The sequence below is a fragment of the Trachemys scripta genome, chromosome 1 (genome assembly GCF_013100865.1).
Source record: "Trachemys scripta elegans isolate TJP31775 chromosome 1, CAS_Tse_1.0, whole genome shotgun sequence".
NCBI lineage: Eukaryota > Metazoa > Chordata > Testudines > Emydidae > Trachemys > Trachemys scripta.
Genome location: NC_048298.1, coordinates 342,170,811 through 342,189,931, shown reverse-complemented (window position 1 = coordinate 342,189,931; position 19,121 = coordinate 342,170,811). Strand labels below are relative to the sequence as shown.

At 47.5% G+C, this 19,121-nt stretch overlaps 1 protein-coding gene across 1 annotated transcript; it reads right to left on the bottom strand.

Moving 5' to 3' along the window:
• Positions 1-18,173: 18,173 nt before the first annotated feature.
• On the bottom strand, positions 18,174-19,121 carry LOC117872706 (olfactory receptor 52R1-like). The gene has a single exon (XM_034761437.1). It carries the CDS (start codon positions 19,119-19,121, stop codon positions 18,174-18,176), a length of 948 nt encoding a protein of 315 aa, XP_034617328.1.

Below are 19,121 nucleotides of genomic sequence, written 5' to 3'. Positions count from 1 at the left end.
AACCCTGAAAAGGATGTAGGGGTTATTGTAGACAACCATCTCATCGTGATCTCCCAGCGCGATGCTGTGGTCAAAAGGGTGATGTGCTCCTTGGATACATAAACTGGGGAGTGGTGAGTTGGAGCAGGGGAAGGATTTTACCTCTGCACATGGCATTGGTGAAACTGACTGCGTCCAGTCCCTGGGTCCACATTTCAGAAATGATGTTGAAAAATTGGAGAGGGTGCAGAAAAGAGCCACAAAAATGATTGGAGACTGGAGAAATGCCAGTCAGAGAGAGAGACTTAAAGAGCTTCATTTTTTCATTTTAAATACCAATAATGTGCTCCTTAATCTAGCGAAGAAAGACAAAGCAAGACCTAATTGCTGGAATCTGAAGCCAGACCAATTCCAGTTGGAAATAAGGGCCAATTTTTTCGCACTCAGGGCGATTAACATTTGGAACACACTGAGAAGGGAACTGATGGATTCTCCAACTCCGCATGTCTGCAGATCCAGACTGGATGCTTTACTGGAAGATCTGCTTAAGGGCTCGTCTACACATAAAAAGCTACAATGGTGCTGCCATAGAGCTTCAATGTAGACACTACATACACCGATGGCAGAGGTTCAATTGTCAGCATAGTTAATCCCCCTCCCCAAGAGGTGGTAGCTAGGTCAATTGAAGAATTCTTCTGTTAACCTCATGCTGTCCACACCAGGGCTAGGTTGATATAGCTACATCTTTCAGGGGTATGGATTTTTTCAAAAAAGGCAAATGCAATGTTAGGTTGTAAAAACGGAAGCATAATATGCAAATCATGGCTGGTGATACTTCTCATCTCCTCGGTGCTGGTTCGGCCTCAGCTGGAGTATTGTGTCTAGTTTGGGTCACCGATGTATAGGAAGGATGTAGAGAAACTAGAAAGGATCCGGAGGCAAACGACAACGATGATGAAAGGGATAGAAGGAAAGCCATACGAGCAAGGGTCGAAGCAACCATTTGTGTTTTGTTTGGAAAAGAGGATACTGAGGGGGAGATGGGAGCGATCTTCAGATATTTGAAAGGCTGCAATAAGAAAGATGGAGAAAAGTTATTCTCCCTTGCCACCGAGCACAGGACAACAGGCAGTAGGTTCAAACTCCAGCATGGCAGATATAGATTATATCTGAGAAAAAACTTCCTAAATTTAAGAACAGGAGGAAAATGGACCAGATGCCTTGGGATGGAAAATGGACCAGATGATTGTGGAAACTCCTTCGCTGGAGGTACCCCAAAGGTGGCAGGACACCAGTCTCTCTGGGCTGGTTTAGACACAACACATCCTGCATTTGGGCAGGGGGTCAGACTAGTTGACACTTGTATTCCTTTCTAACCCCATAGCTCTATGATTCTATAATGTAAAATCCTAGAGTGGAACAGGTCTTAGTCACACACAAGTTATGAAGCTCGATTCAGGGGTAACTAGTTAAAATTTAATGGCCTGTTTTATATAGGACATCAGACTGGATGATCTAATGGTCCCTTCTGACCTTAATTAATATGAATCTATGACAAAGAAAGTAGATGAGGCATTTGTATTTACCATGTTTCACAACACATGAACAAGGGAACATTCAATTACATTGAAAATCTGAACATCTAACACTGATAAAAGAAAATTGTTTACATTATACCTATTTGGCCTGTGGAACTCATTGCCAATGACATTATTAGAGCAATCAGCTTAGCTGAATGGGACTCACAAATGGATTGGCCATTGTAGGTGGTTCTGGGGGCACCCTTAGATAAGGCTGTCTGACGTCTTCAATTAGGAGACGTCATTTTCTTTTGTTTATAAGTTTGCCAAACTTTAACTGTTTGGACTTATATTTTCAATGCTGGGTGTCTGCTTCTGGCTGAATTGTTTTTTGAAACACAATACAAGGCATAACAGTTCAGCTGATGTCACGAATGAAGCTAGAAGAGAAGATGTCTTGTCCATGTTGAAAAATTCCTATAATTATTCCAGTGAAGTGCCCTTCCACCTCAATGCTTTGCAGCAGATAAAAGTCAGACAATAACCTCCTCCCTCCTCCCCCCCCCCCGTTGACAGCCAGAGCCTGGTGATGCAAGAGGAGGAGGTGACAGTGTCTGTACATTAACAAATATCTGGCTCCTGAGGTCTTTACTCAGTTCTTATGCGAAGGGAAATTTTGTTCCAGTGGGGCCTGAGCAAAACACAGGGCCTGACCTCCGAATTTGGCCCTGTATTGTACATTTACTAACACCTTTCATCATGAAGCATCCACTGTGCCACTAAAATGCAACCACCTCAGGGCTTGAGGCTATTGGCAGGGGTGGGTGGGTATCCACAGAAAGGAATGGCATTTTGGACAGTGATAAAGGAGCAAACTCACCCCTGTGGCAAGGGGCCTGGGATGTTTAATGGCTGTGCAGAGCAGAAAGGATGACAGACCTATTCTCTATTCCATCATACCATGTTGCACTGGGTTTGTCGAGCAGGTGAGCTCCTCAGCTTCAGATGGGTACCTGTGAATTGTGAAGTGAAAGTGTCTTTCCTGGGAATCCCGGTCTGGTAGCCATGTCCCACACCTCTCTCACCCTAGTAGCTGCATCAAGAAAAGCCAAAACAACGGTGTGCACCATTTATAATATAGGTCTTTCCAATCCCAGTGGGGTTTGCTCAGCCTCTAGGGGAGAAGCGGCATCTGGATGTAAACAGGCTGGAGACCAGAGACATGCTAGCCAGTGTCTTTCTTTCCATGTCTGCCCTTCCCTCATATTTATCCAACTTTAGGAGTAAACAGTAATTAAGGGACCTTCCCAAAGGGAGATGAGAACTCTTTGGCTCTGTGCTGAGTCAGAGAGGAATTGGCTGCTCTGTGTATTTGTGTATATTTAAAAATTATAGATGATTAGGCAGAAAACTAGGGATAATAACTTGGCCTCCGTAGAATCTGTTACCCTGTAAATGCCCAGGATGGCTTGGTAGCTAGTAGACAGACAGATCTGGAGACAGATGACTGAGAGGAGACATGAGCACTTTCTGCAGGCACACAGAGCTGTCACTAAGATATCAAAGATCAGTAATTCTCATCAATAACTATCATCAGACTGAGTGGCACCTTTAATTGACAGATTCTGAAAACACCTAGCTAGGTAAAGTCCCTATGAACATATCCCCATTATACAGATAGGTAAACTCAGGCAAAGGGAGACATGACTTGGCGAAGGTCCCACAGAGAATGACAAACAGAACTCATGAGTCCTGACTTACCTACTGTAACAACCACCTCTCCTTCAGTAACTGAGTGCATGTCAACAGGGAAATGGATTCACAGTCTAGGAGGGTGTGTGTGTGGGTGGTGTGTGACGGACTTCCCCGGGTGTGACCTGGAACTGGGATACCACTGAGCCCTCTGATATACCAATCTGGGCTCCCTTCCACACTGTGAGGCTATGGGAAGCCGCTATCCTCTCCAGGTCTTGCACTACACAGCCATACACAGACCAGGCCACACCCTGCTGCAGTTCGATGAATGCTTTCACTAGCCACTCATGAACCAACTATAGAGAGGTTCCAGCCAGTTGCCCCTAGCTCCCCAGCCTAGGACCCCAGAGCTGTACTGTCTTGCCCTTGTCAGAAGTCTGACCAGTGTAAGTTTATTACCCAGTCTGCCCCTCTCTCAATGTGGGGAGGAGAATGCACCAACTCGATTTCCTGAGGAGATTTCCCTTTTGCATTTCAAACAGCACACATTTTAGGGGGAGGGATAGCTCAATGGTCTGACCTTTGGCCTCCTAAACCCAAAATTGTGAATTTAATCCTTGAGGGGGCCACTTAGGAATTGGAGGCAAAAATCAGTACTTAGTCCTGCTTGTGAAGGCAGGGGGCTTGACTCAATGACCTTTCAGGATCCCTTCCAGTTCTATGAGATAGGTATATCTCCATATATTATATTATAGTTTTAGGGAAAATATGTTAAACAGATTTATTAAGCACAGAAATATTTTAAGTGACTATAAGTAATAGCATACAGATCAAAGTTCGTTACCTCAGAAATAAACAAAATTGCAATGTATGTTCTATACACTAGATAGGATAACATGAGGGGGAAAGGAGTCCAAGAGAGCTGGCTGTATTTTAAAGAATACTTATTGAGGTTGCAGGAATCCTTATTGAGGTTGCAGGAACCTCCCGATGTGTAGAAAAAATAGTAAATATGGCAGGCGACCAGCTTAGCTTAACAGCGAAATCCTTGCTGATCTTAAATACAAAAAAGAAGCTTACAAGAAGTGAAAGAATGGACAAATGACCAGGGAGGAGTATAAAAATATTGCTCATGCATGCAGGAGTGAAATCAGGGAGACCATATCACACTTGGAGTTGCAGCTAGCAAGGGATGTTAAGAATAACAAGAAGGGTTTCTTCGGGTATGTTAGCAACAAGAAGAAGGTCAGGGAAAGTGTGGGCCCCTTACTGAATCGGGGAGGCAACCTAGTGACAGAGGAAGTAGAAAAAGCTAATGTACTCAATGCTTTTTTTGCCTGTTTCACGAACAAGGTCGGCTCCCAGACTACTGCACTGGGCAGCACAGTATGGGGAGGAGGTGACCAGCTCTCTGTGGAGAAAGAAGTGGTTCAGGACTATTTAGAAAAGCTGGACGGGCACAAGTGCACGGGGCCAGATGCACTGCATCCGAGGGTGCTAAAGGAGTTGGAGGATGTGATTGCAGAGCTATCGTCCATTACCTTTGAAAACTCATGGCGATCGGGGGAGGTCCCGGATGACTGGAAAAAGGCTAATGTAGTCCCCATCTTTAAAAACAGGAAGAAGGAGAAACTGGGGAACTACAGACCAGTCAGCCTCACTGTAAGCTAGAAATAGGAGGGAGTTTTTTGTTTTTTTGCGTAATGTCAGAGATACATTTCCAACTTACGCAAAATTCGAGCAATACTTGAGTAAGTTGGGGAGCATCTATATATAACTTTAGGTACAAAAATGATACATGCATACACATAGGGTTATCATATTCAATAAATCATAACTTTTCCATTGATAGCTTACATGACATACCTTAGATAAAATACATCATAATCATATCACCAAGGTAAATATGGGGGTGCCAGGGTTCAGCTCTGGGGCACAGAATGTCACACCTCCCCCTTAGTGTTAGACAATGATTACTGCGGAGGCACTGTGCCAAAGCCCTCTTTAGCTTTTGACCATACAACTCCCAAATGTTGCAAACATTGTAGTGTTACCCACAGGTGTTGTTGCAAAGGTCTGTGTACCTTTTAACAGTTTGTAGAGCAGCCTAGTGATCGCAAAAGTCAGAAAGTGTGCCTTCTCTGCATCGCTAGAAAACATCTCTTTGTGTCTGTGCAGCATGGTTAACCATTATGTTTTTCCAAATTTGGATAACTCAATAGAGATATTCACCAAGGCCATGAGGTGTACCTCAGTTTCCCCTTCCACACAGGAGACCAGGTTTATTATGGTTTCCCTGCTGTGGCAAGCTTTGAGCCTGCTTACAGGTGTTAGCTGAGAAGCAGTATCCCCATAAGGCTTTTTGTTTACTACTCCTATTATGTCAAAAACTTTCCCAAAACCATGCATATAACACTTTTCAGAGGGTTCAGCATCAGTACCAAATTCTTTGTTATAAGAATAACCATTAGCTACAAACTTTGCAAAATGAGATTTCACAACAACACTAAACCCATGTTAAGGTTCAGGAAGGAGTTGAAAGACACAAAAGGTATTGAACAAACCAAACTCTCTGAGCAGAAGGTGCAGAATAATAACAATTCTTTGGGACTTTGCATGTTGGCTAGCTCTCTGTGGAGCTCCTTCCCAGCCCCAGGGTTATGTGCATGCAAAAAATATATGCACAAACCCTCAGTCATTCCCTGTCATCTCTACTCCAAGCACTGGGACCTTCCCCACCCTCTAAGAGGTGTGTATATTCTCAGCAACCCTTACACAGCTGCTTTCTCTGTCTTACCAGCCCATGGAATTACCTCCTCTCCTCTCTCTCGGGGCATTAGCATTTTCAAAAACAATTGTCTCTTCTGTAGGATCTACATTCTGTCCTAAAGAGACTGAGTTAGTTTTCACAAGCACGTCAGAAACAAAGTCCTGCAAAATTGGAACCTGCATTGGGGTACCCTCCATCATCCCCATCTCTATCGCTGAGAGGTCAGTTGTGTGACTGTTCCCCGCTGGGAAGTGAGCTACACAGTTCCATCTCATCGCCTGAGCCACAGGTTGGGAGCCTGGGTGCACAGATACCGAAACATCCATTCTGTTCTGGGCATCCTCCCCCATGTGATCAGTGAGGAGACATTCCTGTACCCCCACTATTCCTCCCCCAGTTACCTTCTCTGGCCCCACTCCCCAGATATCTTAATTATGTATTTGCCTTGAGATTAAAAGGACCCTATATGTGATTAAATTGGTTTTCACTAACCGTTCATTATGGAGTCAACTGTCTGGGTTGGGATGCCTAAGGAGACTGCATTTTTGGCTTCTAGTTAACTAGTGTGGTGAAACAGAACTTTATGTGTGTTACTGGCTTGGTACAATCTAATGATCGAACAACCACCAGTATGCGTTGANCATACCAGTTCAGCCAACGTCTCAAATGAAGCTAGGAGAGAAGATGTCTTCCCCATGTTGAAAAATTCTTATAGTTATTCCAGTGAGGAGTACTAGCACCTCCATGCTTTCCAGCAGATAAAATTAAGGTAACTCCTCCCTGACCCCCCGCGTTAAGAGCCAGAGCCCTAAAATGCAAGAGGCGGAGGTGACAGTGTCTCTGCATTAACACACATCTGGCTCCTGAGGTCTTTACTCAGTTCTTACTCCACGGAGAATTTTCCCTCAGTGGGGCCTGAGCAAAATACAGGGTATAGCTTCCGAGTTTGTCCTTGTATTGTACATCTACTAACACCTTTCATCATGAAGGATCCACTGTGCCTCTAAAATGGAGCCACCTCAGGGGTTGAGGCCATTGGCAGGGGCAGGTGAGTGTCCACAGAGAGGAATGACATTTTGGACAGTGATAAAGGAGCAAACTCATCCCTGTGGCAAGGACCCTGGGATGTTTCATGGCTGTGCAGAACAGAAAGGAAAACAGACCTATTCTCTATCCCATTACACCCAAGTTACACTGGGTTTGTCCAGCAGGGGAGCTCCCCAACAAGAGATGGGTACCTGGGAATCCTGAGACAGAAGTGTCTTCCCTGGGAATCCCCCTCAGGTAGCCGTGTTCCACACCTCTCTCACCCCAGCATCTGCATCAACATCCCATGCTGAGAGCAAACACAGATCTGTGCACCATTTATAACAGAGCTCTGTGCAATCCCAGTGGGGTTCGCTCAGCCTCTTGGGGAGAAGCGGCATCTGGATGTAAACAGGCTGGAGACCGGAGACACTTTAGCCAATGTTTTTCCTTCCATGTCTGCACTTCTGTGTTTTTTGTCCAGCTTTAGGTATCAACAGTAATTAAGGGACTTTCCCAAAGGGAGATGAGAACTCTGGGGCTCTCTGCTGAGTCAGAGAGGAATTGGCTGCTCTGTGCATTTGTTTATACAGTGAAACCCCACTACACCGTGATGTTTGGGGTCCAAAAAATTACATCACGCTAAATGCGGGGTCACGGTATAGCGGGGTTTCAAGCCCGTCAGTGGTCCCCAAGGCGGTGCATTGAGGTGCGCCACCTAGTTCCCCTAGTGCCTAGTGCCCAGCAGAGGAGAGAAGCTGCGGCCCCGGGCCTGCCTGGGACAGTGAGCACCAGCACCCACAGCCCTGTTGTTCTCTGTCCCGGGTAGGCGCGGGGCCACGGCTTCTCTCCGGCTTCAAGAGGAGCCGCAGCTCCACGCGTGCTGGGGACAGCGAGCTCCAGGGCTGCGGGCGCCGGTGCTCTCTGTCCCCGGCAGGCGCAGGGCCTCAGATTCTTTCCCCTGCCTGGCACTAAGCGGGGGCACATCAATGTCCCGGCAGCCATCATGGCATTGGGGACCACTGGTACAGTACATACAGTACTGTATTACTGTGTGTCTTAGAGGGGGGGCCAAATTGAGATCGCGTTATATGCGATTTCACGTTACGGCGGGGCGCCTTATTGCAGGGTTTGACTGTTGATACCCTGTAAATGCCCATGATGGATAGGTAGATAGTAGACAGACATATCTGCAGAGAGATGGCTGAGGGGAGACATGAGCACTTTCTGCAGGCACACGGGGCTGTCGCTAAGACATCAGAGATCAGTAATTCTCATCAAGAACAATCATCATACAGTGCTGCACCTTTCATTGATGTATCTTGAAAATACCTAGCTAGGTAAAGTCCCTATGAACATATCCCCATTATACAGATAGGTAAAGTCAGGCAAAGGGAGACATGACACACCCTCAGTCATTCTCTGTGATCTCTACTCCAAGCACTGGGACCTTCCCCACCCTCTAAGAGGTGTGTATATTCTCAGCAACCCTTACACAGCTGCTTTCTCTGTCTTACCAGCCCATGGAATTACCTCCTCTCCTCTCTCTCTTGGGGCATTAGCATTTTCAAAAACAATTGTCTCTTCTGTAGGATCTACATTCTGTCCTAAAGAGACTGAGTTAGTTTTCACAAGCACGTCAGAAACAAAGTCCTGCAAAATTGGGACCTGCATTGGGATACCCTCCATCATCCCCGTCTCTATCGCTGAGAGGTCAGTTGTGTGACTGTTCCCCGCTGGGAAGTCAGCTACACAGTTCCATCTCATCACCTGAGCCACAGGTTGGGAGCCTGGGTGCACAGATACCGAACCATCCATTCTGTTCTGGGCATCCTCCCCCATGTGATCAGTGAGGAGACATTCCTGTACCCCCACTATTCCTCCCCCAGTTACCTTCTCTTGCCCCACTCCGCAGATACATACTGCTATGCTCTCTAGAGTGGGATCTATCCCGTGCTCAGCCATAAAGGGCTCACAGTTAACAGCTTGGACAGTTCTCTCACGGACATTCTTGGGGTGTTGTTGTCATCTGTGCAAAACCACACCTTTCATCATTGAGTTTAGAAGACTCACCAGTACTCTTCCTATGATGGCGTTATTCAGTACATTGGCTGGCTGGAGCCCATTAGCTTACCCCCGATGTAGGCTTCACAAGCACTTGATATCCATTGGTTTTTCCTGGTATCCAGCAGAGTTCATCAAGGATCTTCCATCTCCAACCTACCCGATGAGACCTGTCCGCTCAAGCCAGTACTCTATTCAGCACAGCACTCTTCTTAGAGTGCCCGTGATGGATCATCCTCTTGATTCCTTCTCCTCGATACTTTTTTGTTATTACCTTCTGCATCTTCAGCTAGCTGTTCTAAAAATTCTTTTTGGCCTTCCGAATTCCATTTTTACACTTCATTTGCAGAGTTTATGCCTCATTCTATTTTCCTCGTTAGGATTTAACTTCCACTTTTTAAAGGATGCATTTTTGCCTCTCACTGTTCTTTTACTTTGTTTAGCAATGGTGGTTCTTTTTTGGTTCTCTTGGAATGTTTTTTTTTTTTTTTTTTTAATTTGGTGTATACATTTAGATTGAACTTATATTATGGTGTCCTTAAAAATTTCCATGAAGTTTGCAGAGATTTCACTTTTGGCACTGTACCTTTTTATTTCTGTTTAACTAAGCTCCTCGTTTTCTGAAGAAGTGAGGTTCTTACCCACGAAAGCTTATGCTCCCAATACTTCTGTTAGTCTTAAATATGCCACAGGACCCTCTATTGCTTTCTCCTCATTTTAGTGTATTTTGGTCAGTATTACTAATGCTCCATTTAGCACTAAATCAAGAATTTCCTCTCCCCTTGTGATTTCCAGGGCTAACTGCTCCAGGAAGCAGCCATTTTAGGTGTCAAGAAGGTTTATCTCTGCATCCCGTCCTGAGGTGACATATAGTCAGTCAATATGGGGATAGTTGAAATCCCCCATTATTATTCAGGTTTTTTTTATTTATTTTTTAACATATCTAATCTCCCTGAGCATTTCAATATCACTGTCACCACCCTAGTCAGGTGGTCGGTAATATATCCCTACTGCTGTATTCTTACTATTCAAACATGGAATTACTATCCATAGAGATTCTATGGTACAGTTTGTTCATTTAAGATTTTTATTTCATATAATTCTATGCTTTCTTTCATATATAGTGACACTCCTCCACCAGCACGACCTATTATGTCCTTCTGATATATTTTGTACCCTGGTATTACTGTGTCCGATTGATTATCCTCATTCCATCAAGTTTCTGTGATGCCTAGTATATCAATATCCTCATTTAATAAGAGGCACTCTAATTCACCCATCGTATTATTTAGACTTCTGGTATTTATATATAAGCACTTAAAAATTGTCACTTTTTAACTGTCTGCCATTTCACAATGTAATGCAATGGGACTCTCTTTCATTTGACTGTTTCTCATTAGATCCTATCTGGTTTTTTTTTATTGTTTTCCATGCTCTCGTCCTTACTAGGACATAGCGAATCTCCATTAATAGATTCTCCCCTAAGAGATGTCTCTGTCTAAATCACGTGGTCCTCCGCACATGTCAGCGTTCCCTCAGCCCTTAGTTTAAAAACTGCTCTACAACCTTGTTGATTTTAAGTGCCAGCAATCTGGCTCCATTTTGGTATATGTGGAGTCCAGCCTTCCTGTATAGGTGCCTCCTTTCCCAAAAGTTTCTCCAATTCCTAATAAAACTAAACCCCTCTGCCCTACACCATCATCTCATCTATGCATTGAGAACCTGCAGTTATTCTTCTCTATCTGGCTCTGTGTGTGGAAGTGGAAGCATTTCAGAGAATGCCACCATGGAGGTCCCTGACTTCAACCTCTTTTAAATTTGGCCTCCAGGACCTCTCTATCCTTCCCTATGTCATTGGTACCTCCCCAGCACTACACATAAGTCTATCTAGGTATGGGGGGAGGGATAGCTCGGTGGCTTGAGCATGGGCCTCCTAAACCCAGGGTGGTGAGTTCAATCCTTGAGGGGGCCCTTTAGGGATCTGGGGCAAAAAATTGGGGATTGGTCTTGCTTTGAGCAGGGAGTTGGACTAGATGACCTCCTGAGTGAGGTCCTTTCTGACCCTATGGCCTTGTCTACACTACGAGAGTAGTTCGATTTTACTTAAATCGAATATTTGGAATCGATATTGCAAAGTCGAACGTGTGTGTCCACACTAAGGACAGTAATTCGACTTTGTGAGTCCACACTAACGGGGAAAGCGTCGACATTGGAAGCGGTGCACTGAGGGCAGCTATCCCACAGTTCCCGGAGTCCCCGCCGCCCATTGGAATTCTGGGTGGAGCCGCAAATGCCTTCTGGGTAAAAAAAAAAGGGGCCAGGGTGCTTTTGGGTAACTGTCGTCATCCGTCCATCACTCCCGCCCTCCCTCCCTCCCTGAAAGCGCCGGCGGGAAATCATTTCGCGCACTTTTCAAGTCATTGACAGCGCGGACGCCACAGCACTGTGAGCATGGAGCCCACTGCAACCATCGCTGCAGTTGTGGCCGCTCTCAACGCCTCGCAGCTTATCATACAGGTTGCCCTGAGGCAGATGCAGAAAAGTCAGGCGAGGAGGCTACGTCAACGCGGTGATGGCCTGAAGTCTGAGAGTAGCACAGACCTCTCAGAAAGCAGGGGACCCAGCGCCGAGGACATCACGGTGGCAATGGGTCATGTTGATGCTGTGAACGGCGATTCTGGGCACGGGAAACAAGCACTGAGTGGTGGGACCGCATAGTGCTGCAGGTCTGGGATGAATCACAGTGGCTGCGAAACTTCCGCATGCGGAAGGGAACTTTCCTTGAACTTTGTGAGTTGCTGTCCCCTGCCCTGAAGCGCAATGACACCCGGATGCGACCAGCCCTGACTGTCCAGAAGCGAGTGGCCATAGCCCTCTGGAAGCTTGCAACGCCTGACAGCTACCGGTCAGTCGCGAGCCAGTTTGGGGTGGGCAAATCTACCGTGGGGGTTGTTGTGATGCAAGTAGCCAAGGCAATCGTTGATGTACTGCTGCCAAAGGTAGTGACCCTGGGAAACTTGGAGGCGATCATAGATGGCTTCGCAGCGATGGGATTCCCAAACTGCGGTGGGGCCATAGATGGAACTCACATCCCTATCCTGGCACCGGACCACCAGGCCAGCCAGTACATTAACAGAAAGGGCTACTTTTCCATGGTGCTGCAAGCACTGGTGGACCACAGGGGACGTTTTACCAACATCAATGTCGGATGGCCGGGCAAGGTTCATGACGCTCGTGTTTTCAGGAACTCTGGTCTGTTTAGACGGCTGCAGCAAGGTATTTACTTCCCGGACCACAAAATAACTGTTGGGGATGTGGAGATGCCTATAGTCATCCTCGGGGACCCAGCCTACCCGCTAATGCCCTGGCTCATGAAGCCCTATACAGGTGCCCTGGACACTGAAAAAGAACTCTTCAACTACCGGCTGAGCAAGTGCAGAATGGTGGTGGAGTGTGCTTTTGGACGTCTCAAGGGGAGATGGAGAAGCTTGCTGACTCGCTGTGATCTCAGCGAAACCAATATCCCCATTGTTATAGCAGCTTGCTGTGTGCTCCACAATCTCTGTGAGAGCAAGGGGGAGACCTTTATGGCGGGGTGGGAGGTTGAGGAAATTAGCCTGGCTGCTGATTACTCACAGCCAGACAGCCGGGCGATTAGAAGAGACCAGCGGGAAGCGCTGTGCATCCGGGAGGCTTTGAAAGCAAAGTTCCTGAGTGAGCAGGGTAACCTGTGACTTTCTAATTTTGTGTACAGAGAAGCCTTCACCCCACTTCCAACACACGTTTCAAAATAAAAATAGTTCTACTTTGTTAAAGCACACCGTTTTCTTTAATACTGTTTTCGCGGGAATTTTTTAAAACTGGGACGCAGACTGTGGTGCGGAGCGGGTGTAGTGTAGTCGCGCGAATGCAGCTTCTAAACTCAAGGACTGACAGGCTCCGCTGCGGTGGGATGGTTCTTTCAACGGAGCCTGTCACCCCTCCTGATACGGACTGTGTGTATGGGGGGTCTATGTGAGTTTGTGGCAGGGGTGGGACGGTTACAGATCCCCTGCTGTGTGGCTCTGTGATCCTGCCTAAGGACCGCCGCTTAAGATCTCTAACTGCCCTCCCCTGACACAAAGTCACAGAGCAACCCACCCCCCACCACATAACATGAAAAGAACCTCCCAGACTAACCAGGGTAAGTAGTCACTGCATCACTGCACTATGTATGTGCCCTGCTGCTGTGCCTGCCCCCGACTATGTACCCTGCCAAAGGTGACTGTCCTGTCCAATTACCAACCCCCTTTCCCCCCCTCCTCCAAAAGAACATGATGGAAACAGTAGTTAACAGAAACATATTTTTTATTATCAACTACACGTGGGACTGGGAAGTGAAACTTGGACGGGGGCTTGTGTCAGGCGGGAAGGAAAGAACTTGTCAAACTTTGGGGAATGAGAGCCTTCTGCTGCTCGAGCTCTCTGCAGGGGTGGAGTGAGAGTTAGCAGGGACTCTGCCGCCTCTCCTTCTGTGCACTTTGGGTGAAGGGAGTATGGGACTTGGTGGCGGGGGAGGGCGGTTAGAGATGGACTGCAGCGGGGCTCTGTCCTCCTGCCTCCGTTCCTGCAGAACATCCACAAGGCGCCGGAGCGTGTCCGTTTGCTCCCTCAGTAGTCCAAGCAGGGTTTGAGTCGCCTGCTGGTCTTCCTGACGCCACCTCTCCTCCCGATCCATGTTGGCTTGGTGCATTTGGGACAAGTTCTCCCGCCACTGGGTCTGCTGTGCTGCCTGGGCTCGGGAGCAGGCTATAAGCTCTGAGAACATGTCCTCCCGTGTCCTCTTCTTCTTATGCCTAATCCTCCCTAGCCTCTGGGAGTGTGATGACAGGCTAGGTTGTGAGACAGTCGCAGATGGGGCTGTGGGAATGGGAAAAAGGGAGTGAATTCCTCAGAAAGATAAATGTAGTTGTGAACAAAGAACATAGTCTTTCTCTGTGAACAGGACCATGCACAGCACCTATCACATGCGCACTCAGCACAAGGTCGAATTCTCGGCCTTCGCATTCAGTGTCTGGGGTTTTGCAGAGCACTTTTGAGAACCCTGTCAGGACAACGGAATTGCTCTTGCACGCAGACATGGTAAGCCGTAGATTCGTGGCAGCTTAAAACTTTAATATTAGCAATGGCCTCATTTCACATTGAAATCAATGTCGGTCCCTGCTGCCAGCAATCCGGCAAGCAGGAAGTCTGCTCCTGTCCCACACCCTCGCGGCTGTCCCCGGGAACGATCCCTTTCGGCTGACCCTCTCCCGCCTCCACCGCGTGGCTGCAAACCAGCGGTTACAGTTCTGTAAAGGAACGGTAAAGCAGTCCCAACACTAACATTCCCCTACCTCATTCAAAGCAGGTCATCATGAGCGACATCACCCTCATGAGGATCTCTGAGAGCGACAGACAGAGAATGCTCCGGGAAAGCCTTCAAAGACCAGGGCCGTATGCCGCCATGCTGTGCCAAGCAATGATTCCAGAGTACTTGCTAGTCTCGTGGCGCGGCAACGTGTCCTACTACGGAGGACCCAATAAGGCCGCTCTCCCCAAGAACCTAATGCAGCGGATTTCAAATTACCTGCAGGAGAGCTTCCTTGAGATGTCCCAGGAGGATTTCTGCTCCATCCCCGGACATATAGACCGCATCTTACTGTAGCTGCAGTAGCAGGGACTAAACAGTAGAGCGGCTTGGGCAGGACAATCATGCAAAACCGGACATTGCTAGATTTTTTTCAAATAGTTGCACTGCCCATGACTGAACCGTTAAGTTAATCAAACTAATCATGAGAAACCCATTTTTTAAATTGTTAATAATCATGTTCTGTTACAAATAAATGTTTAGATGTTTACAACACTTACTGGATGATCCTTCACCAGATTCTGTGTCCGGGGTAACGGCTGGGGAGGGTTGGTAGGGGATCTCTGTAAGGGTGATGAAGAGATCCTGGCTGTCGGGGAAATCAGCGTTGTGAGCGCTGTCGACTGCCTCGTCCTCCTCATCTCCTTCCTCATCTTCCCCGTCCGCTAACATGTCCGAGGATCCGGCCGTGGACACTATCCCATCCTCAGAGTCCACAGTCAGTGGTGGGGTAGTGGTGGCGGCCGCACCGAGGATGGAATGCAGTGCCTCGTAGAAACGGGATGTCTGGGGATGGGATCCGGAGCGTCCGTTTGCCTCTTTGGTCTTCTGGTAGCCTTGCCTCAGCTCCTTGATTTTCACGCGGCACTGCGTTACATCCCGGCTGTATCCTCTCTCTGCCATGTCTTTAGAGATCTTCTCATAGATCTTTGCATTCCGTCTTTTGGATCGCAGCTCGGAAAGCACGGACTCATCGCCCCACACAGCGATGAGATCCAAGACTTCCCGATCAGTCCATGCTGGGGCCCTCTTTCTATTCTGAGATTGCACTGCCATCAGTGCTGGAGAGCTCTGCATCGTTGCCAGTGCTGCTGAGCTCGCCACGATGTCCAGACAGGAAATGAGATTCAAACTGGCCAGACAGGAAAAGGAATTCAAATTCAAATTTTCCCGGGGCTTTTCCTGTGTGGCAGTTCAGAACATCCGAGCTCTTACTGCTGTCCAGAGCGTCAACAGAGTGGTGCACTGTGGGATAGCTCCTGGAGCTATTAGCGTCGATTTCCATCCACACCTAGCCTAATTCGACATGGCCATGTCGAATTTAGCGCTACTCCCCTCGTCGGGGAGGAGTACAGAAGTCGAATTAAAGAGACCTCTATGTCGAACTAAATACCTTCGCGGTGTGGACGGGTGCAGGGTTAATTCGATGTAACGGCGCTAACTTCGACATAAACGCCTAGTGTAGACCAGGCCTATGATTCTATCTCAAGAAATTTGCAAACTTCACTTCTGGCAGGCCAGTCACCATGTGATTCTCCAGGTCATTGCAAGCCCAGCTATCTATGTTTGTAATGATGAAATCCCCCAAAACTATTACCTGTCTCTTCCTATTAACCCTATTGACACTGGACTCCCACTTGGGCCAGTAACTTTCCACAAAGAGGTATTGTTGCCTTATTTTGGGACAGTAAAATTCCACACACAAGACAGAGGATATTAAAGGACCCCTTAGACATCTCCATTTTATCTTCATTTCTCTGGACTGGGTTTCCAAGAAGGAAGCTCTGAACAATGTCTGATGACCCCCGACCAATTTGGGTAATTTCCAGAGATTCTTTTGCAAACCAGCAGTTTATTCCATTACTGCTATGATCCTAATCTATGCACTCTGAAAAATCACTTGTATGTATCTGATACATCAAACATTTATATCTCTTCTTCTTTTCTTTTATTATTAAACCTTTAGTTCTTCGTTACTAACAGATTGGCAGCAGTGTGATTATTGGGCAATATCTTAATTATGTATTTGCCTTGAGATTAAAAGGACCCTATATGTGATTAAATTGGTTTTCACTAACCGCTCATTATGGAGTCAATTGTCTGGGTTGGGATGCCTAAGGAGACTGCATTTTTGGCTTGTAGTTAACTAGTGTGGTAAAACAGAACTTTATGTTTCTTGCTGGCTTGGTACAATCTAATGATCGAACAACCACCAGTATGCGTTGAATCTGCCCTATTTCTCAGCAGTTTCTCCTGAATGTGGCATCTCCAGCTGTGGTCCACTGAGGCATGGTGACACATGAACACAACTGATAGGTGCTTCACAGCCTATCGCTCACTCCTCTCAGGAGGTATCCCCCTTTGACACCTGGGGAAACGGAGTCAGCAGGAATGGATGTGTCTTGCGCTGGGACCATAGCCCATGAGTACCTAGATTGCTTATTCTGTCTCAGACCAGGCTTGTATGGACCATGCAGCAGCACAGAGGCCTGCTACTCTCTCCATTGGTGTATCTAGTGCAGGGAATCAAACCAATTTTCAGTGGGGCTGAACCCACTTGCACCACCAGAGCATTTGTCCCAAGTCATTGAAGTAAAGATAAAGCATCAACAGAGACCGGTGAGCTGAGAGTGAAGAGTCCCAGCTCTCCCACGGACTTGCTGGGTGACCTTGGGCACAGCCTCTCCATGCATTAAATGGAGATTATTATTTATTATGTCTAGTGTGCTGCCACTGAAAGGCCCTAATCAGAATCACAGACTGCAGTGATTTGGTTCCTTGCAGCACATAGTTGGGCTCTCTGCTCTGTGTAGAGTTCAAGGCAGCGTGTGGTCCCTTGTAAACAAGCAAGACAAGGCTGAAGACTGAGCTGGGTGGAAACCTGTTTTTGTGCCTGTAGTTTTTAGCTGTTTCATAAAAGCCTCCTGCTTAAGAAGGACGGCAACTCCATTGACCGTGACACACAAATAAACTCATTGCATCTAATACAACCCAGAGGAGCAATGCCAGTTCATGGCCAGAGCAGTGGTGCTGCTGGGGGCGGAAGGGCAGGACTCCCATTTCCTATTCTCATATCTGGCATCGACTCATTGTGTGGCCTTGAGTAAATCACTTTACCTCTGTGTAGCTCAGTTGGTTCATGTCATGGATAGAACGCTGCCTTGCAGCGAAGATAAAGAGCTTCTACATGTAGAGATCAAAACCACCATGCAGAGCGTATGTTAGACTCAACTTCACTGTTCAGCTTCAGCCCCTGGGCAATGGCTGCCCTGTAGTTCCAAATAAGGTGCTATGTACGTGTGTAAATAGGTGACTAATTGTAGGTGTGCCGTTTATCTCCCTCCCTATGAGCTACCAACGCCACCCCAGCCTCTGTCCAGCATCCTGCCTTCCCAACTAATGCAGGGGCTTTTTCTTGAGCCTCTTTCAGCTGTTATTACCCTAGCTTCAAAGCTGACCCCTTGCCCTACCCCCGAGGCCAGGCTCAGGGCAAAGGGCTCCCAGCCAATACTCATTGCAGGGATCCTACCTGCTACAGGCCCCCAGCAAAGAGGAACAAAAGGGAAATAAAAGCTAGTCTGTCACGTTGACACAGCACAGTAAGGCCAGGAAAGGATTCAATGTCACTTTGACTGTCTAGTAAGTGATTCAGGGAAGAGGGCCCAGCACCATCTCACCAGCCAGCTCTGAATGCAGGTCAGTCTGACAGCTAGAGCACCAGGAGAAAAATTCAGATGTCTTTATGACTAAAGAGCCGGAGCAGCCTGTCCCGGATCTGTTTGGTCCTCACACCGTAGATGATGGGGTTTAGCGTGGGGGGCACCAGGAGGTTCACGTTGCCAATGAGAACACGGAAATGCAGGGGCACATTCTGGCCAAACCGGTACGTGAGGGAGGAGAAGAGAGCTGGGATGAAAAAGGCTAAGATGGAACATAGATGGGAGCTGCAGGTCCCAAAAGTCTTGAGCCGGGCATCCTTTGTGGGGAGGCGGAAGATGGCCCTGAGGATCTGGGTATAGGACAATGCAACAAAAAACATATCTAGACCCTTCACACAGAATAGCACAAAGAGGCCGTAGTAACTACTTATACGGGTATCAGCGCAAGCCAGCTTTACCACGGCTATGTGCATGCAGTGCGTCTCGGGGATGATGTTGGTTTTGCAATATGGCCATTGCCTCGTCAGGAGGGGATAGGGCAATATAAGCATGGCACTGCGCAGCACCACGGCCAGTCCAATCTTAGCCACCATGGGGTTTGCCAGGATGGTGGAATGTCTCAGGGGATGGCAGATGGCCACATAGCGATCAAAAGCCATGGCCACGAGAATCCCAGACTCCACCACTGAGAAGCAGTGAATGAAGTACATCTGGGTGAGACAGGCACTGAAATCGATCTCCCTGGAATTGAACCAGAAGATGCTCAGCATTTGGGGCAGCATGGATGTAGACAGGACCAGGTCGGTGATGGCCAGCATGCAGATGAAATAGTACATGGGGGCACGGAGCGTCGGCTCCCTCTTCACGATGAACAGGATGGTGAAGTTCCCCAAGATGGCTGTGACGTACATGGTGCAGAAGGGGATGGAGAGCCAGACATGGTCCGCCTCCAGGCCAGGAATGCCCAGCAGGATGAAGGTGGAGGGGTTGGTGAAGTCGGTTGTGTTGGAATCTGACAT

What these genes read in the sequence shown, in the direction of transcription:
- LOC117872706 (XM_034761437.1), bottom strand. Translation starts at nt 19,121, where the DNA reads ATGTCAGATTCCAACACAACCGACTTCACCAACCCCTCCACCTTCATC.